General features: G+C 37.0%; 1 protein-coding gene across 1 annotated transcript in view; it reads right to left on the reverse strand.

Annotated features, from left to right (window-relative positions):
- The window catches only part of LOC117328995 (gamma-aminobutyric acid receptor alpha-like), a 44,493-nt gene that overhangs the window by 4,980 nt on the left and 16,990 nt on the right, over nucleotides 1–22,523 (reverse strand). Inside the window, exons 4-7 of the mRNA XM_033886656.1 lie at nucleotides 13,130–13,212; nucleotides 10,472–10,615; nucleotides 3,121–3,273; nucleotides 442–653 (exon numbers count right to left, since the gene is read on the reverse strand). Of these exons, the coding sequence (XP_033742547.1) occupies nucleotides 442–653; nucleotides 3,121–3,273; nucleotides 10,472–10,615; nucleotides 13,130–13,212 (592 nt within the window). The remainder of the gene's footprint in view (nucleotides 1–441; nucleotides 654–3,120; nucleotides 3,274–10,471; nucleotides 10,616–13,129; nucleotides 13,213–22,523) is intronic.

The raw sequence follows: 22,523 nt of genomic DNA on the forward strand, positions 1-22,523 counted from the left end.
GATGTTGGCATTATAAGCAGTCGAAGTACATCCATTTCGAAGTAGGTATGGCATCACTTTGGAGACTATTATTGATAAATAAGAAACTATAAAATGCAGAAAAAGAGTTAAATTAATTAACTTCTAAACCATTTTTAAACTGACAAACATTTCGACGATAACACGATCAATATCCAGCATGTGTTTGAGGATTTCGCATCATAATCTCACGAATCAAGATGTACAACATACCACGGATAGAACATGTGAAGGTATCTATTTCATATTTACCTTCAATTCCTAGAATGCCTCAGTAATATTACTGTAGCATAGAAATGTCAAGGTTAGGATATGTTTTAATTGAATAAAAAGTATCCAGGTAGGGTTAGGTTATCGCCTAAATCAACACCAGAGGAGTAAAGAACATTGTACATGACATCTATACCGATAAGGACTCATTACCTGTGTTTCTTCTTCCTTTCTCTCCTCGCGAGGCTTCGAGCTCACAATGATTTTGGTGAAGGAGTTGACGGCTGCGTACTGGATCATGGCGGCAAGATTGTACACTAAACACACGTACAGGTACACATCCAGGGCGGTAGCATACGGCACGCGCGGAAGTCCGTCACGCTGCAACATGCCAATAGCTGCCGTCGATAGGATTGTCGTCATTCCTACAAGGAAGATCATTGTATGATCATTGCTATTATGAAGACATCGAGACACTGTAAAAAGAATTTTCCATTCCATTTTTAATTGCCTTATTTCATTACTTGGAGTTTCAATACACAATGCATTTAATATTACAAGCAATGGAAAGGGATCTCTTACCTACACGGGTGTTACAACGGAGCGGTCAACGATCCATGAACTGACCAAGCTCGACGCTGCTTAACTTCGGTTCACACACACACGACATTCAACTGCGCAATTAAAAAAGCTAGATATTGGACTATGTAGTTGAAATGCCCATATCCATGAACCATCGCATTGTCTAAGTAATCCATACATATGTCCTAATGTAACCCGACCAAGACTAACTCTGTAAGCCTTTCAAACGTGGCTGGTGTGCAACACAAGCCAAATGACATCACCCGAAACTGAAACAAGCCCTTCCTGGTGGTAGAGGCTGTTTTTGGTCTGTCTCTCGGATTCATCGCAACCTGCCAATAGCCTGAGCAAAGGTCAAGTGTAGTGACAACCAGCTAGCTTATCAAGCGTGCCGTCAACGGTCACGTCATTTAGATGATGATAGTCGACGCAGAAACGAGTGGTGCCGTCTTTGTTTTTGAACAGTTCCACACCAGAGGAACATGGGCTGGTTGAGCGTTCAGTGATTTCCTTTGTCAACATATCCTCTACACGTTTGTCTTCTTACTCTGACTGATGGACAGGAATGCGTCTCATTGCTTGATAGGCCGTAAGGTGGCCGTGTCTATTTGTTGTTTAATTTCAATTCTTCCGAAGTCAGCATCTGTTGCGGTAAAAGCACCCTTGTACCGGAATAATAATTCTTCCGCTCGATTTGCTTGTGCTTAAATGGATTTTTGATAGTTCCAGCAATTGCTTGATCTGTGGTCGTTCACCGTCCAGTTCCTCCGACTCTGTTTCCCGTTGTAAGCATTCTCCCTCTTGCAGCACAAGTACCAAGATAAATCGTATGTGGTGTATCAGCCGTATTCATTATACGGATCGGAACAGTAGTTTTGTGAGTGACCAGAGAACTGGCTACCAGTGATCTATCCGACTTCAGGAAAACTTATGATGCCTCAAGTACGAGATCCGTTGTTCGTTCCAGCGTGCCAACAGGTACTATGATACGTCCAGGAATGATTAATTCGCTGCGGATGTAGAGCTCCACTTTAGAACTCACACTCACTCGGTAACACATTCTTTTCCTCGAAATTGGGCAGGCACAATAACGCCGTCCATCATCATCTGTCTCTTGTCCATGTCAACAATGCAGCGATTATCCACGAGAAAATCCAACCCTAGGATTCCATCAACGTTGATCTTGACTACAACCGCCTTTGTGAACCTCTCATTATTGAGAATCTACCTTTGCTAATCTTTATCTAAAGGTTCTCCGCTACTGTATTGCTTGTCTGAGATACTTGGTGTAATGCTTGCCTAGTCGTCATTTTCTTATAAAGCCAGGCGGAGATCAGCGTAACTGTTGCCCCATTATTGAGCAGAAGATTACATTACTTGAATAGACACATGTATGAACATTCCGCCTTCCTAGTACAGGAGGCAGCTCTAACTGGACGCGCATCGTCGCTAACACTGGTCGTTGTTGGGACCCGTTCATTTGTGTGCTTAATTGCGCTTGATATGCCCTTCCTTGTTGCAACAATAGCAACGGAATGTTTGGATGTCTAAACACCACTGTCCTCTTTCTTGGTTGCTGAAGCGGTGCCGGATTTCAAGTGAGAGATATCCCTCTGCAATGTTTCCATCTGCTCCGTCAATGCTTTTATCATGGATTTCAGCTTGCCACCAGCTGCACTGTCCCCATTCTCATTATTTTCCGAAACGTTTTGGCACAGGAGACCAGTCCCATCATCCTTACGCTTTTCTGCGCGTTTAAATGTCTCTACCGCTAGATACACAGCTTCTTTCAAGGTCTTTGGTCTGCCACTTTATTCTGACACGCGTATCCACGTCATTTAAAGCATCAGTTAACTGCTTCTTGGCCAGTGTTTCACGCACCTCCTCCGATGCTGTAGGATACGCAAGTATCTTTAATCTCCGTAGTCATACCGTGGTGGAGGACATCCTGGATACATTTCCGTCTCACGCTGGCTAGCTCGAGCTCCATACCTATCGTAACCTCTGAAATTCAGGCTACTATAGTAGTCGGTATAGGGGGTTCGTTACAAAGTCATGTTTTGGGATTCGAGATATTTTCTAAAAAACAAAACAAATGTAATGCCGCCGGGGCGTACAACAATAAGTAACACTTTATTTGGTGGTCGTCTGACCACTACGTAGCTATCTACATTACTGAACACAGGGATTCCGACCACTGTGTATTGCAGCTCTGTTACTAGTAGTGCGGTAACGGTATTAGGAATCCCTGTTCATCCTCATTTCAAGGATAGTGTTTGTGTCACACGGCATGGCGCTAGTAGAACTTACCAAGTAAAACCCTGGCCGGGGCAGCGTCTCTGTTGATCCAGAACGAAACCCAAGACAGACACACTATCAACGTGCAAGGGAGGTAAGTTTGCAGAATAAAAAAGCCCAGGTGCCGCTCCAAGTGAAAGTCAACAGCCAAAATTGAAAATTCGCCTATAAAGAAAACAATGGTCAATATATCATATTATCAAATTAGGAGCATGCAGAAGTTTAGGTTTTGTTAAAGGAGACTTCAGTTGTTATTACGCGTAATTGATGATGTGTGTCTGTGTTTTCTTCTGATGACACTAGATATATCTCTTGTCCCCAGGCGACTTCAATACTAAATACGTATTGTCTGCTGTCCCCGGGCGACTTCATTAGTGAATACGTATGGCCTCCACTAAACACACCAACATTACTGTTGAGTATCATACAACATTAGTACAGTTGTAACTATGATATAAGGCAATAACATGTCCTCATAAAATCACTACAATCGACGTGCGTGTTGAAACAGGATGCCTAATGGCCAATTATCTCCGTTTATAGGTTTAAACCGTAAGCCATTGACGTTAATTACGGCTACAGTGATTCCTCAGAAGAAATGTTACTTAATTTGTTTCCGAAGATGTTTAACGCCTCTATACATAGACCCCATGTCTCCCTTCGTTGTTTAATCATTTTGTCGCCATTCCAAGAGGGGATATGTTGCTACTTTTATTTACGATCGATTTAAATGAACAGATTTATTGACAAGAACACGTGTGCCACAGGGTGATTATTTAAACCTGCAGTACAGCTGCATAGTGTTTATAGACAAAAGTACAGTAAACCTATAAACCCAGCACGAGGAAACTCTGATTGACGTAATCGCCTGCTTGTCTATAAGGTATATTCCTCTTTGCCTGTATCTGTATAAAACCATAAAGCAAAATGACGTTTGAGCGAATTTTAATAGTTGTATATCACAGTATATTTAAGATTGACGATGTTGTATTTTTTTTTGTATTTTTTTTTGTATTTTGTGTTTAATGTGTTTAAAGGCAATACGAAAAAGGTTCATGGTAAAACGAAAACTATAATTAATTTAGACATTAACAAATCTAACCCACATTACATATGAATATATTCTCATACTCTGAAACATCGCATTGGTAGGATATGGCTTGAAGAGTTTTAGATTAAATTGTTGAAAATAGTTGTATGCGAGTGTGGTTTCTTATCTTACTTTTTAAAAAATTCTATTCTGGAAATTAAGATTAGACACTTAAATAGAAAATGCGTACTAATGATTGAAAATTGTTACATTTTCTGAACATGAGGAAATGTTTCAGGAAAAAACAAGGCTGATTGAATTGTGCTACCCTTATTCTGTATATGAGAATGGACACAATCATGTATACTTTGAATGAAGATGATCTCTAGAAACAAGTCTCGTTTTTCATGTTCCATTCTTGTCATCTAACGTTTTCACGACTTTAGAAAATTGCACAAAAACACTGAGGATACCGAAGTTAAAACCAAACCGTAGCTCTATATCAAAATCGACAAAATTAGGGTAAAATACCAACAAAAATATAGATTGGAATGGAGATCATTGAAATGAAAATAAAGCCATGCATTCTGGAAGGCAAAGCGTCTTCTGCTTCCTCGATGACACCTTCCATGTACATCCAGGTCTAATTCCTGTCGTGAATCGTTCTCGAAATGGGAGCTAGGGTGATGACAACGGAACCATTATGCGAAGGTTAACAAGTATATCCGACACGTCTGACTTCATTTCCCAGAATTATAGTCTGACTTCATATCCCAGAATTATAAAATATTTTCGAATGATATAATAATACCAACCATAAATCTTTGCCAGAAAAGCCATTAACCTGCACCTCTCAAAATATAATATCAGATAAAAGTCATTAACTTGCACCTCTCAAAACATAATATCAGATAAAAGTCATTAACCTGCACCTCTCAAAACATCATATCAGATATGTCATTAACTTGCACCTCTCAAAACATAATATCAGATAAAAGTCATTAACCTGCACCTCTCAAAACATAATATCAGATAAAAGTCATTAACCTGCACCTCTCAAAACATCATATCAGATATAAGTCATTAACTTGCACCTCTCAAAACATCATATCAGATAAAAGTCATTAACCTGCACCTCTCAAAACATCATATCAGATATAAGTCATTAACTTGCACCTCTCAAAACATCATATCAGATAAAAGTCATTAACCTGCACCTCTCAAAACATCATATCAGATAAAAGTCATTAACCTGCACCTCTCAAAACATCATATCAGATAAAATTCTGATGATACCCAGTGCTAAGATTTAGGTCGACGGATCAAATCGATTTTTACACAAATAACGACAGGAAACTCCTGCAGGATATTGGTGGTACATCCACTACTAGTTAACTCGATAAGTACACCCATTTAAAATTTAATTAGTACCCAATATCAGTCAGACGTAACATGTACAATGTATGAACATATTATCCAAATCAAATTTTGTGTTTTAATCTTGTCGTTTAAATTGTTGGCGACATACCATCTATGAGATACTTGAGTTTTCAATATACAATCTTGCGAAGAACATTTTTCGTAAAGTGCACGAGACATAACTCACGTGACGTGACAGCATTGTCTACCCAGATCACGTGTGAGGGGATTACAGCAGTAATTTAGGTAATTTCACTAGACGTGATTTTGAACAGCCCGCACCTTGTCTGACTGGTGTAGTACGAACCGATATCCTCGACCGTCAAACTATATTAGATACAAAGAAAACACTAAAGGGAAATTGTTTTCGTAATGGCGGACGCCATTTAAATTGCGTCGGTTGATTACACAGAGGGGATAAAGGAAGGTCAAGGGATTGGCGCGTTACTAGTGTTAAAGTCAATCATATCAACTTTGTATGAAAACAAGTCTATGATGGGCAAATTGAGAATATTAAAAACAAGATTTTTTAAAAACCTCAAAACTCCTGAGAAATTATCAAAAAGGAAGTGTTCAGCGTATAAGCATGGGATGTAAGCTGTAGGTTTCGGATTAGAATATACTAAGGAGTAAAAACATGGCTATTTTAGAGTGTTCTTTTCATTTATAATTAGTTTTTATAGAGAATTTTAATTTTAGCCTTTTGTACGTGGCTGGACGTCCTCATTGAAACCAGACATGTTAGTAGTGTTGTCAATCGGAAACAAGCAGAGGAAACAAAATAGCACGAGAAGAAAGGACAGACAAGAAGGAAAGAAGATAATGATCCATAGTATTATGATGGGGCGGTAGATCAATTTTGACCATGTTCCCTACGCATAGGACACGGAAAGATATCACCGATCCTATATGGCCAACCCGGTAGAAACACGACATGTGTGATGTAGTCTTTCAGTTTATCATCACCCGAGTCGAGTTTTATTCTTATATTAGCAGATACATTGTATGCGTTCAGCTATGTGTTTAAATATACAGGCAAGGACATCAGAACACCTCTGCTGATCACGTCTAGCTGCCACGAGGAATTAACAAATAATTTCACATTTGTCGGAATAAAACAAATAATCCCTATCTAGATACAGAATTGAATAAAACATGCTTCACAGAGGAAATTAACCCCGATCTCTCTTAGAAACACACGACAGGCCCGGCACGACCCGTGCTTACAGAGACGTGGAACAACACGCCCTGTTCCGTGTAGCCCCTAATGGGTTGTCACGTGATCCATTGTACCATCGCAGAATGTTTAACACCGATTCTCACTATGATGTACTTTCTCGCCAGGAATACAATGAATTCTGCTTATTGGTGATAAAGCTGGTTTTTCAGTGTTTGCCACCTATTGTAAAACGATTAACATTTGAAAAGCAATTTGAAAGTACAAACCACTTGAATAAATGACATCAACTTGATCAATTCATATGTGACAAACATCGTCACCTGTATCACGCGATACATGCTGACTAGAGGAATGCAGCCTATCAGATTAATCTCGTTTCCCTATCGTGTCATTCTTGTTGTTGTAGTTTCTAACATCCAGCAATACTCATTGATTCCATGAACCGACCCTTTCATTTTCGTTCCTTCGTGTTTTGTTTTGTATTTCGTGCCGCTATTGTTGTCAGTGATTGCATTCCATCATCGCAGAAGGTTTTGTTTCATCACCTACAATGTCGTTTTTCTGCCCAAGGCCCAGTTGTTTTAAGGGTTATTAGCTTAATCGTTTAATTACTAGGAATCTCATTTCTCCTTTACTTCAAAACGCGAAGGGTGTGTGTATTGTTTAAAATATGCAAGTAGAAAGAGACTGACGAATGCTGCAGTTTTTATAGAATTTTGAGTTAGTTTCACCATAATTGATTTTATCAAGATTTATCGTTGGGTATAGCGGAGATACAGACAGCAAGGTCCTGTGAGGACGTGTGTCATTGAGACACAGACAGCAAGGTCCTGTGAGGACGAGTGTCATGGAGACACCAACATCTAGGATAATATGAGGGCATGTGTCACGGAGACATCGAAAGGGGAAACAAATCTGAAAGGAAAAGCACGCAGGACAGGGAGGAACGTACACAATTCCAAAGTGTTAAGATAAGTTCTGCTGATATGTTTTTCCTCTTCATTGTCCCCATAGTAGGAACCACGGACAAGAAACTTTCGGTTCTTCTGAATAAACACTCAATATCGCCTTCTACGATCGACATTCAGTGGCTTACAGCAGACCTTGATCTTACAGCAGACCTTGATACAGCAGACCTTGATCTTACAGCAGACCTTGATCTTAAGTGTTCTGATGTATCATCAACAGAAGGAAACACACCTTCGATCTGTCAAGAATTGATTGAATGCTGATTCCTTCAATTGCTCAATGCTAACAAAAATGATGAAACTTATTGTATATCAGTCCTCGCATGGTTTTGTGATTGGTACAAACCTATACGGAATTATAGTAATGAACGGTAACAAACTGAGAACTTACAGAACTTTTAAATCGGAGTTATTACTAGATTCGTATGGAAAAGTCTTTAGGCAAAGGATCAAAGGAAGAGTACTTTTTTAATTTTAGTTGTGGTTATCTACCTCTAGCAGTGGAAACTGGCAGATACGCCAAACCTGTGATTCTATTAGAGGATCGTCTTTGTAAGATATGTATAAATGTAAATAATTGCATAGCGGATGAAAAACACTTTTAAATTGAATGTAATGTACAGTCGAACCCACTTAATTTGAAATCGGATATATTGAAATATCGTTTAATTTGAAGTGAAATAAAATCCCCGTCCGAATGCCTTCTTTGTCTTTGTATTGTTTCATCGGTTATTTTGAAATCGGTTTATTTGAAATATCGCTTTATTTGAAAGGAAATTATTGCCCCCGGCAATGCTAAACCATTGTTTATGTATCGCTTAAATTGAAAGTCGCCACGACAGGCTTCGATTACCGGTCATTACGGTACGTGCGTCCGATCAAAAGACAGATAAAAATGATATGCTGATTTACACAATACAAATAAATTGTGACTTTTAATTACTAAATGCGTTTGTTATGTGCATGAATCTTTATGTTTACGAGTATACCTTGAGGAACACAGCTTATTTTGGCTTCTGCTACATGTACAGTATACATCGAAATTGACTCTGATTTAACTACACGCGAGACAATTACAAATGACGAGGCCATTATTAAGGATTTGACAGACAATGCTAACAACGTAACCAGAATAGTGATATTGACAACAACCTCAAATAATTTGTGAAAATCCATCTATCACCGACGCACAGGTCCGATTTCAGACGATAGTTCTCGGAAAGTAGCCCGGATGTACCGGAAACTTGTTCTCATGTGTGTCCGCGAACTCAACATAAACAAAAACAAGCAACAGTCGAAGACGCCTCCCGTCGAATTTAACATTATTTCTAATAAACCGTGAAACTACTATCATTTTGGAATCGATTGTTAATACTAAGTAAATGTTGATTAACTATATTGAACAATGGTGTGTTGTTTGACGTAGCGCTGTACTGAAATATGTCGGTAAAAGGCTGGATCCCGGTTATATTGAAAACCGGTTAATTTGAAGTATTTTTCCATTCCCCGAGCATTTCAATATAACCGGGTTCGACTGTATATAATAACATTAGAACACCCTTGTTTAATAGCAAATAATATAATTAATTATTTTAGCAGTTTTGATAACACCGACAAGGTCATTTATATAACATGTACAGAAGACGTAGCAGCCTATGTGAATGATAATTTTAACCGTGTGTTGTAAGCCATGTTTGGCTGAATATCACATATAATTACATTTTCTTCATTTATGAATTAGTTAAATATAACAACGGGGTAAATCCCCTTTTTTAGTTGATTAGTTAATTGTATCTAGCTTAGAGTGAATTAAGCAGACCTCGCTGGTAGGGCTCTCCCCAACCCATGGGAAAATAAATTTCACTACTATGCAGAGCAAGAAACTTACACTTATATATATATTCACCATGCATATTTATTTATTTTATTCAATACTACTTTAAAAGACATAGTGTTTTAATGCATTAATTGTATAAATGTTGTTTAATCATTATATATATGTAAGTCGATTTCAGAGAGTTTGGTAGATAGGGACTGTCCCAATCACATTCTCTCTGGATTGGAATGCGTGATTTTGTGATGGTTTTATTGATCTAACAAATAATTATTGTAACAGTTCTTTTTAGAATATCAATATTCTATATTTTAGTATGATTAAGATGACTGATCCCCGATAGTAGAGTATGTTTTATATATGCATGTTTGTTATAGTCAATGTAGAATAAACAAATTGATTGATTGATTGATTGATTGATTGATTGATTGTAAAAGTCCACAATGAATTTGTCCACAAATTTAATGTTTCACTTTCTGATATGATAACATTCTGGATAGATGTCAGTGGATTATTGTCTATGGCCATCCTGTACACACGTACAAATACAGTACAATACGACAATTTCTACCTCCTCTTTGTGTACAGGCGAACATATCTATTCTTTTTATTTTATAAATTTAATTTATTTATAATTTAATTGATGACCAGTCTGTGTCTTACACACTCGAACACTTGCAAAAACACAGGTTTTCTTTACAGATCTGCAAAACAATATCAAAGTGTTTTTATCGCACAAATCGCCATCTAAAATATACATTGTCAATGTTTCAATGACTTCAGTTTCAGTGTGTCCTTGCCGTTTCCAATGATATTTCTATCTCAACAAGTCTTATAACACGGGGCGCAATAATACTCGTTATACTCTGTTATTACTAAGTTATAAGTGGACATTTTGTCCAGTGTAAGAAAGAGAGATTCACTAAACTCACCCATGTGGTTACTTTCTGTGAAGTTCATTGACTGAATGAAGTCCATGTCAAACTGTGACATTGTCAGATCGTTGTAGACCTCAACGGGTGAGGGGGCACTTCCGACCTTCCATATGTACAACACGTCCTTCGTCGTGTAGCCGTCTGTAACGGAAAAACAGCAGTTAAAGTATGGTACCTTTCTCAGATTGATGATTAAAATGTTTATGTTAAAATGTACCCAACCGGTGCATTTCTATTTATCTTTCGATTATTATTATTTTTACATGAAGTTCATGATGTTGCTATTGTTTGAAAACGAGGCAACCAGAGTGTATTCCGAGGTGAAACATTGTACAACAATTATGAGTCCTAGAGTTTATTTTATACATGCTTTGAATATTAAAATCGCGTATCTAGTAAAACCATAAATGATCATGTATGTAAATATGAATAATGACATATCGACAGAAAAATATCTTATATTTATGATGTTTTTTCAATGAAGACAATGAAAGCCTTTACACAATATGTGATGGTGTTCTATTATAATAAACTTATTTGCAGAGTGTGTGAATAAGATATGGTTTTTGTTCATTTGGATATACAATGTATTTATATTCTGTGTTGCATTTGCCTATATGTCGTTAGTAAACCAAATTGTATTCATGAGACTGTATACTACAATTAACAGTGATTCGGTCAGAGTAGGAATACAGCCCCAGGTGTTGCTGGTCAAAACAATGGCCGCCAATTACTTTCGGCCTGTAGAGATTTTGAATGCTAGTATTTATAATCCACAACACAAAAAATAAAGCAACTTCACAAGTTATGAGAGTAATATTTTATAATTGAAACAAAATGTAGTCAACACAAAATAACTATAAGCGCCGTTCTTGATCTAGGATTTATCAAATTGTCAATGTCGTCACACTCACAGGGGCTCTTTTCCGAATTATCAGAAATGTAAGACACGGCGGCACCGTAGGACCAGAGGAGATATGATTAACGTTTTTAAGATAGTAAATAACATATACGATAGTAGAATAACAAAAAACTTTTTCCAAATGGACAAGATGAGTAGAACCAGTGGTCACGATAAGAAAATATTCAAAAAGCGATGTCGTCTTGATGGAAGCAAACATTTTTTCAGTTACCGAGTTATTGATTTATGGAATAGCTTGCCACAAATTGTTGTCAATGCTGATTCTATCATAACATTTGAAATAATGTTAGATGATCATAGGAAAAATAACCGTTTTTGTTCATGAATGTACAGGAACTAATATAAAGCCATTAATTACATAGGAAATATTTATATTATACTATGTATTGATATTGATATGGATATAGAGGCTACAAGCCTGCGTCCATTATTTATGATAATAAATGCTAATAAATGCTAATAAACATTAAAAGTTCAGTATTTATAAAAAAAAATTAAAAAAAAAAAAATCCTATGAAAAATCGGGAGCATCAACATGGTTTCCGGTTGTGTATGTATATTGGATTTTAGTTTTGTGGTTATTCACTGATGTTAAAGGCCTACCTTACAAAATCGAGCCCCTGTGAAGTTGAAAATCGTCTGCTGAGATGCGACTGGTTAGACTTAGAATCAGTTTCAACGAAATATCTTTGGAATCGTTTTCACCTACTGTCAAGACGACTTTCATTTAGAATTTAAGAACTGATATTCTTCTGAAAATAACGTAAATCCAGTCGATAGAAACTTGAGTATTTCCGAGGAATCGAGTCTGTCCTTTGCAATACCCGTTCAAAGCCGCATCACTTCTAAATGTTAACCGTATAGCATTGCGCCGAAAAACGGCTTGGATTTTAAACAATCAGACATTATGCAACTGTGAATAACTTGACGATATCTACAAACGTTTATGAAATAGAAAATAAAGCCAAATTTGTCCAAAACCATTGTATGTGTTTGCTATTAATAACGACATGAGGGACTATATTAATCCTTCTGGAAGTTTCGGCCGTTCCGGTATTTGAACCTGATGACGTCAGTGATAGGGGAAGCGGCAAATGTAAACGCGTCTTAAGCTACAGTAGATAAAAAAAAATGAATGTAAATATAAGCAGTAGACTGTTACCAAATGGTAGTATACAGTCGATATGAATACAATTTGGGTGACAGATAAATAGAATGTCGCCAGTTATTTATCTGCCACCCACATTGTATTCATATCGACTGTATATACTACCATTTGGTAACAGTTCAATGCTTAAAAGAAATTCTCATTTCATCTCATATAACATTTCTCCTATGTTTGATACGTTTTGTACTTGTTTTAGCTTATATTTTTTAAGTCATGTAAAAGAATAGTTTCGGCTTTTGTTTTGTATTGTATGATAGCCGTTTCAGACGACATTAAGACGGTGTTATGTTTGGATGTTATAAGTTGTCATTCCAGAAGAAAATTAATTATCTTTATCAAGTACATAATTAATATTCTCGACCAGTGAATGATTGTTCGACCTCTGTATCTGGAACAGTATCCATAGCTCAAACGTAACATTTGCGTATCAAATGAGAAAATTGTCTAGACTATTGGAGGTCGGAAGACACGTTACTACAACCGGTCACTGGGGATTCCTGGAGGACATCCTATTGCTCCTGTATATGGCATTTAACATCCGGGTCACTAAATATATCTTACTCACATCCGCCAATTATTAGAGGACACACAGGGCGGTCCATGGGGTAGTTCATCAACTTCATAGGACAGCTCGCTCGAATTGTTATCCTGCAAAAAAAGAGTGTATGTCTAAATGTACTAGTCTAATGGTTAACACGCTTCAGGAAAATCTGACTAAATATAATAGTACATTAAGCCTTATTTAGATACTAATATTGTGTAATATAGCGCGTAATAATATTTGTGTTGGTAAAAACAACAATACCCACGTGGTCGTCCATATGATGACATTTTGTTTCATGTCGAACCGGGAATCGTTTACCAAATAACGGAAACATCACACTGTCTTTAATTAGGCTGACTGAATTTGATTTGTATCGACCTTTTAGTATTTTTTGTATATGTTTTTCATTGTCGACGACGTTAAAAGTAGCGATTTTTGCAGAACATCAACTCATTTGTTACCATAACTTTGGTATTCGTATTTCAAGATTGGAGGTTCCTACTTTGGTAGGATTTCTCTAACTGAATAACCTTGCTTTTAATCCAATATCTAGGAGAAAATGTGTTCCTCTCCATGAATAACAAGGTGTTGTGACCTTTTTAGACAAAAAACAATTAAAGGTTCACAACATCAGCGAGGATATTAATTAGCGGATATCGATGGTATAGCCTGTAATTCTGACGTTAAAGATTAGCAGTAACTATGATCGTCATTAGTAAGTTTATTTGTTTAATTATTTATTCATCTGTTTATTTTATTCATTTTATTTTTTTTAAGTATGAGTTGTATTCGGACAGCGATATAGGGATTTCTTGGTATTTATCGATAACTGAGAATCGTCTGTCGAAGTTAATATAGTTGATTTTATAAACAGATACTCGGCGAACAGACTGTACCTTTGTCCCGAAATACGTGTATTATCAATTACACAAAACGCGTTCTTCGTGGAGCGTTACCTTGTCTTACCATCATATACACTACAAGCCTACCAAAGTCGTCCAAAACCGTGTACACAAGCAACTACAGCAGTTCCTTGGACTGTCGTCCCTACATAAGGTAATCCTGGGTAGTTACAAATGTACAATCGGCGTTGTACTTAGTTTATAATCGTATATAAATGTTTATAGCACCAGAGAGTGATAAAGTCCACGCCTCTTAGATCACTTTGTTTGGGATTATTGGACATGGATAAAGTGACCCCGACATCGTCTTCCAATAAAACATCAACAAAAACATATTGCTTTTATTATTCTCGACATGTCATGCATTCGTCTAGACAGACAAGCATATTAATTTCTCAGCATAAAAGGATTAAATGGCTGGATACGGTGCATGGTAAGGCTTAAACAACTCGAGACTTTCAAAGCAGTCTGACTTTTAAATTAATTATGTTTTTATTCGGTGTAGTCTACAGACAGGAATATTACGTTACGATAAAACACGTCACTCCACTGTGCCAATGTCTTCCGCAACAGTAACCTGTGCAGGAGGGTCGGATAAGCCAAGGGCACAGAGTCTGACAGCCGCATTGTTTACAAACGTATCTAATGGCAGGCTAAGTGTACCCAAAACAAAGATGGTCGTTGAGAAGTCGCGAAAGGCATTTCTACGAAGTCTGGTTACTTTGAGAAAATGATTTGTGATGCGGACTTTTCTTGATTACACGTGGTAGGAAGGTCCTGTCCAGACAGAGATGCTCTGTGTTATTACATCTTATACGCACGCGATCGCTGATTTCGTTTTCCCAGTGGTCGGTCATTTCATGGTAACGCGACTTATGTGTTCGGTTTGACGGCTGATTCCACCCATTCTTTCAAAAATCGATAGTAAAAAAATCAAAAAATGTCTTTTTGTCTAGATTTGTTCATACGTATATCATCTCATTCCGACACATATCACCATACATGTTCTTTATGTAACATGGCTAATAGCACGTTGTCATTTTCCGATTGTATTGTCTGCCTTTGTTGTGTTTGTGACGTCAGAACGGTGAAACAAAGCATGATGTGTAGGTTTCTCAAAACAATGGAATATCTGATTAAGATAAAACAAAAATACCAAGTTATATATAATCTTCAAAAATCAGAAGTATACTTTTATATTCATGAATAGAAAGGTATTTGGATTTCTATTACCAGCAATAAGGCTGTGTCACATGGTTTGGACATTCACGGTTAAATCGCCAAGAAAAACACTTTATAATTTGTCTTCAGTTTCCTGGTCTCGCTCTCATCTGAAGAAATACAGTATATTTCCTTGAAAGATCTGACCATTCAAATAGACAAGCATGTAGACAGGAGGCACGTGCAAAATGATTTCTCTAACCAAATTTCTCCATATCACACTTTTGGCGACTAGCGTCACTGACGTGTACGAGAGAATGAACTATCTCTCTGGTGTATGTTTATATCAATTTTAACATCAACTCTACATAATCTACTAGAAAAGTAAGATTTAAATGTGTTCTTCGCTTAGACATGTGTCTTTTGTAGGTATGTTGTACAATTCATACATGTAGGTATGTTGTACAATTCATACATGTAGGTGTGTTGTACAATTCATACATGTAGGTGTGTTGTACAATTCATACATGTAGGTGTGTTGTACAATTCATACGCTAATTCAATAGTTTCTTAATTCCTACCATAGTACATTTTATGTATATAGGGATATAACGGTTAAAAATGTGTCTGTAATTTGTCAATAATCACTTTCCCTCCAGCTGTAGCAGAGTGATTTCTCGCCAAATGACAAACCATCATTCACAAGACAGTTTTTAAAGAGACGGCGCTCCTGTTATAGTGTTTCTTTGTCTACCACTCACCAGGACAACGGTCCCATCAGAGGCGATAAGCCACGTAATTAAGATTGATTTGGCTAAATCGCAACATCCGGTCAAGTGTGGTCATTGATTGGTCGACAATGGACTGGCGAGAACTGACGGACACTGACTAAATCCGTGGGGTCAACCGATCGAAGTTAATTTGGCCAACAGACATACTGTTGTGTGGCTGTTTTGTGATATTACCGACATTTTAGTGCTTCGTTATGGCGATTGTACGACAATTTATAACACTTTACAGTAACTTATCTTACAGAAATAGTGTATCTAGCATTACAGCATTAATAATGAAAATAAATATACAGCAATATATACATGGGACCTGCGTAATATGGACAGCATCAGGCGAAAACTTTAATGGATATATTGTAATGTTTAATTATACTGACCTGTTCGAACATTCAAATTCGATCTACTGCAAGATCATAGCCGTATGCTTTGATATCCAGAGATAAACTGTAAAACTGTATTCTGGAGATGGGAAACCATTATGCTTGTGTTTTTTGGAAAAACATGTATAACGGAAATCTGTATCTTGAAACTAAAGAACATCACTCGGATCATTTCTGGGTATCGAGATGTTCAGTGATGTCGACTTGGCGTGGTGTAAAAGGTACAGGTATTTCTGGCTAGACAATTTGGTACTGTAAATCAGGATGTCGAGGCCGGGTCAGGACACGAGTAAAACATTGTCTTCCTTCGTCATAATGCGTTTCTATGTTTATGTTCAAATATAAAGATACAAACGGCTGGTGTACCTATCTTTTGAAAGAGAGCGAATGTCATGATGAAAGGTGAACGTTTTAATAGTAGATTTCCTATATATATATTGTTTACACCCCAAAATCATATCACACAGGTGTCTAATTTGTGTAAGATATTCTATAATACAAGTCATGTTAAACACTACCGGGGATCTTTTCATGCATGTTTAACTAAATAACGATGAGTGTTGCTGCCCGTGTGTCTCTCTGTAGCAATATGAATCCTATATGGTCTCATTACCGCTCTGTTACTATTGGAAATTGCCTTAGACAGGTCGTTAATTCAGCGAAAAACATGTATTGTGATGGCGATAGAAATAAATTGGGAGTCATGGGGTTAATAGGATCTACCCTCGAAGGCGAAGTGGCGTCGGATACAATCGGGGACTTAATAACATCACTCATTTCGAATAAACCTTCGGCAATTCAACCTTTGGCGGTGACCAATGCAATACGGAATAGAAAACCTATATTTTTAAAGATGACGTATCAAACTATGGCGTTTTGAGTATTTGAGATTTAAGTAACGTAAACAGTTCACGAACAATATATTTACAAACAGCGCAAATGGAACCGAAATGTATGGATTAAAAACAAGCTTGTTCGCGGCGATTCAGTGTATTTGACAAGGTCATCATGAGACATCTGACTTCAGGATCCAGTGTTGATATGTGAAGTATCGCGTGATCAGTAATTGAACGTTACTCAAGCATGCCAGTACTCATGCCCTTTCCGGAAGTCAAACAGCAGTTCTGACATGCGTAAGTTATGGCTCACCGGATATGTCATTATCAAGAAAGCGACTTTCTGCCATCTTTACATGGAATGAGAAACCGGTTATGGTTGAAAAACAAAACTGGCATCGCCAATCCAGCATGCATCCATTTTATAAACAAGCATATTATGTCATGTTTGAGGCAAGCAAGAGGTTTCGCAAGTGTAAACGAAACCGTATTCTAACAATAAATCGACGTTTTTTGTTTGTTTGTTTTTTGTTGTTGTTTTTTTTTTTTTTATGTTTTGTTGTTGTTGTTGTTATGTTGTTTGTTGTTTGTAAAAAAAAAAAAAAAAATACCAACATGTACTCTTCCTGTTGTGTTCATTTCGGAAATGGCTTTTTCGTCGCCATGTCGTAAGAGAAAGGCGTTTACACTTTAGACAAAATATCATATCAAATATCATATTAGTCAGGAAGTTGACGATGGAACTCGGACCAAAAGGACATTGAAGCGACTTTTGATATTCCAGCCACAATACTTAGTACCATTTAAAAAAATTGCATTGAAATTTTGAAACAATGCTCAGCCGAGAACACATCGCTAAGCTTCTAAGCGTTGTCCATGAACTTGTTGAAACGGTTCTTTACAAATGGTTTGTTGGAAAAAGGAATCCGAAATCTCATTATCAAGGTCTATATTGTTGGTAAAATCTGACGAATTTTCAAAGCCAACACTGGCTGGTTGGACCGCTTCAAGACAAGACATGATATTGTGTGTCGCTCAGTTTGTTGGTGTTGATGTCAGTTCTGAAATAGAGGACGAGTGGCTAACCAACATACTAACGGGAGACAATTTGACCTTGGCAGAGTTTGTAAGTACATACTAACGGGAGACAATTTGACCTTGGCAGAGTTTGTAAGTATATACTAACGGGAGACAATTTGACCTTGGCAGAGTTTGTAAGTATATACTAACCGGAGACAATTTGACCTTGGCAGAGTTTGTAAGTATATACTAACGGGAGACAATTTGACCTTGGCAGAGTTTGTAAGTACATGTATATACTAACGGGAGACAATTTGACCTTGGCAGAGTTTGTAAGTACATGTATATACTAACGGGAAACAATTTGACCTTGGCAGAGTTTGTAAGTATATACTAACCGGAGACAATTTGACCTTGGCAGAGTTTGTAAGTATATACTAACGGGAGACAATTTGACCTTGGCAGAGTTTGTAAGTACATGTATATACTAACGGGAGACAATTTGACCTTGACAGAGTTTGTAAGTACATGTATATACTAACGGGAAACAATTTGACCTTGGCAGAGTTTGTAAGTATATACTAACCGGAGACAATTTGACCTTGGCAGAGTTTGTAAGTATATACTAACGGGAGACAATTTGACCTTGGCAGAGTTTGTAAGTACATGTATATACTAACGGGAGACAATTTGACCTTGGCAGAGTTTGTAAGTACATGTATATACTAACGGGAAACAATTTGACCTTGGCAGAGTTTGTAAGTATATACTAACCGGAGACAATTTGACCTTGGCAGAGTTTGTAAGTATATACTAACGGGAGACAATTTGACCTTGGCAGAGTTTGTAAGTATATACTAACCGGAGACAATTTGACCTTGGCAGAGTTTGTAAGTATATACTAACGGGAGACAATTTGACCTTGGCAGAGTTTGTAAGTACATGTATATACTAACGGGAGACAATTTGACCTTGACAGAGTTTGTAAGTATATACTAACGGGAGACAATTTGACCTTGGCAGAGTTTGTAAGTATTGATGTTGACCTTGTTAGTTAAACAGAAATGTCCGATTCCGACATTGTTGGTTCTGTACTTAACATAGAAGACGAAGGAGAGACAGCCGGCGGCGATGACCATGGCGACATGACGGGCTCTATAGTGTAACATAAGATTAGGAATATCTGACAAAACGACATGGGTTTATTGAACAACAGTCAAATAGTCCTGTCTATGCTTTCAGGGTTTTCCATACAATTCAAACTGTTTTAAAACTATGTTTCAAAAAGTAAACGAAGGCAAAAAAGTGATTTATTTATATAACATCTTTGACTGAAGTGTATAGCTGTTTATTTCCACGTGTACTCTATCCAGAAATACGTCTGTCCATAGAAACATTTTATTGATTTTTTCCAAACTTCCTAATTCACGTATAGCGAACTATGTTTATAACGAACTAATTTCCTTGGTCCCCTGACATTCGTTATCAATATGTTTTACTGTATAGATTTAACTTAAATCTATCTAAAATCTTACTAAAAAGTACACTGTGTATATGACAGTTTTTTCTCACATCTTGCTTCAAAGCATGGTCTGTGCGAAACGGTGATTGTAAACATGGCAGATTTTAAATATTCTCAATACCCATACAACAGCAGTAGAAGCGGGGAATTTCACCGAGATTAATCAATCATAATCGAGAAATCAACACAACAGCGGTAACTGAGACACCGTGAACTTTAACAAGCATATTAAGTGGATACTCAGAAGCCTTTACGGGCATAATTAATATTTGTCCGAGATGTAGCACTTTATAGCGTTCCTTAACCTTAAGGAATTTCGCTATGTTGGGTAACTTGTTTTCCTTAACTTCTTCGAACATAGCAATTAAATTCTGTGAGCCGAATCACTATGCGACAAAATATAGTTCGTAATCAAAGAAGTTTACCATCTACTTCAGATGTACAGCCGAGAGAAAGGGAGGCTCGATGTTTATGTTACGTCAAGATGTCGCGACCATTTCTTTCAAATGACTACGATTAGGGACAGTGGCTCTACCATTTTGTCGTAAATTTGTGATTTGGGGTCCATTGCATATCGAGAAATAGGGACAGGGAGGTCAGTTGTGTTTGATATGTCTCACTTCCATGAGTATATTGCCATCGTCACATTCTACTCCATACTACGGTACTAAACCACAAATTATTCTATCTTTTCTCTCACCCAATGTCAACCGCCGACAAATCCGGAAAGTGTGGCCTTGTTGATGTTTTTGATCGACAGATGACAAAAAAGCGATAGTAGAAGGAGTTCGCATGATCAAAGGCCTGATGTTAGCCAATCAGAATTGCTGGAGGTCAGGAACGACCAATGTGAGGATTTGAAAGAGTTACAAACCGCGGTGTGTAAACAAAAACAATAACATACTGTTACGAAGATTATCCTGTGGTATATCAGGTGTAAAACAGGCGTAGTTATGGGATAAATAAGACACAGTAACTTACTACTGTAACACTGGGAAGTTGTTGACTTGTATGACTTATAGTAGAGAGCGGTCACATTAATCGAACGTTACCACCATACATTTCATATAACCTAACGTGAAAAGTGTACATGTGTGTATTTATGTGGCCGCAAAGCATGACAATATCTTAAGAGTGCTCCTTTTTAGATTAACAATATTTCCAATTGTTCGATCTGATTTAAACATATTGTTGCCGTTATAATAGCAAAGGAATTTAGGGAAAGTTTGAACAACAAATGTTTCTGATACATACAGCTACAAAGTCCTGTTCAAAAAGAAGAAATATATGACTGTCAGATGCCCTTAGCTTCTTGTTGCTAATGAGAATTTAGAGAATATCTACACTTCTATGAATGTGTAGTAGGAGTTCTATCTGCTTTCAGACAGTTCCGCACTTTCTCCCAGGAACTCCCTGACGTTTAGACGACACACAGATTTACGTCTGTACTTTTAGGATCGGTGTCGTACATGCGCTTTAATTTGCTCCTGGTTACAGCGGAAGTGAGAATAACGACCTGTTAAGTCACACAGGATTGCTTTCGGTCGTGATGAGTCGCTAGCTGGCCGTCTTTCCCGATGTTGGTAAAAATGTGAGTGATGCTGGCAATTTTTGACGTTGGTTAAATGATGTTACGGGTTTTCAAAGTGCTTTTGCTTGAAGCATGTGGACTAATTTCAGTTAAAAGATTGAGGACCCGTGCACTATTTAACAGACTCGCTAGCGGATAATTTGCAAGAAAATGAAAATGGTAAAAAAGGAAAGGAAAAGGAAAACAAAGACGAAAAAATAGAGCACATGCGATTTAAACTACATATATATTTGTACATATGTATATGTCACAGGGTTATATTTTATGTAAAATCATTGTATGTTATATTTCATGGAGTGTGCATCTTTAATGTACTGTTGGTATTTGTTTGGTGTGAGAAACCTTAATAGGAATGAAAGGAATGTGAGTATGTATGACATGTGACCTGACATGGACAATTTCATTGGACAGTTTTTACCTGTATTGCATGTTTTTAATCCTCTTAGTATTTCAAATCACTTCTCTTCTGGCGCTCTAGCTGAAAACAATCTGTAGAAGTCAGAGCCTAAATTATATTGAAGATCTGGTGAGTTTTTACTTTCATTTGATACTATTTTGTAACTAAGTATATATTAATGTTGTATTATAAAACAACATGTAATATTGTGTTTTAATAAGTATTTTGAAAAGATCTGTGTAGAAAGCATATCTGGTACTTTGTCAGAAGTTATGTGCTTCATGTATGTTTAATTGGAATTGATAGATATCATAATACAATATATTTTGTATATGACGTTTTTATTTGTATATATATTAGACCAGATTATTCATTGATTACAGCTGGTGATTACTTGTGAATCTGGTTGGTGGTAATGAATAATGTTCCGGAAACCTCCGCATGATATGTGGGGTGAGTTGTAGTTCTGGTTGTTTTAATTGTATAGTACATTATGTACATGGTGATTTTGTCTGTAGGAAAATTACCAATGTTTTATATATATTAATAGTAATGTAAGTGATAAAGGTAGGGATAATTTCCTAATTTGATATTTGTATATCTATTGTGTCTAAATAGTGAATAACTAGTTTGATATATTCTAGTTATCGATATGTGTATTCTAAAAACATAAATGTATTAGTATTTGGTTCTGTTAACGTATTTATAACAGAAATTGTGCCATCTCTTTGTTATCGGTTCAAATATGTTACATGTAAGAGTTATGTCCCTTGATTGTCATGTCTGTAGTTTAGTATGTATGTGTGTATGATTAG

Source organism: Pecten maximus, chromosome 6 (assembly GCF_902652985.1).
Source record: "Pecten maximus chromosome 6, xPecMax1.1, whole genome shotgun sequence".
NCBI classification, from domain to species: domain Eukaryota; kingdom Metazoa; phylum Mollusca; class Bivalvia; order Pectinida; family Pectinidae; genus Pecten; species Pecten maximus.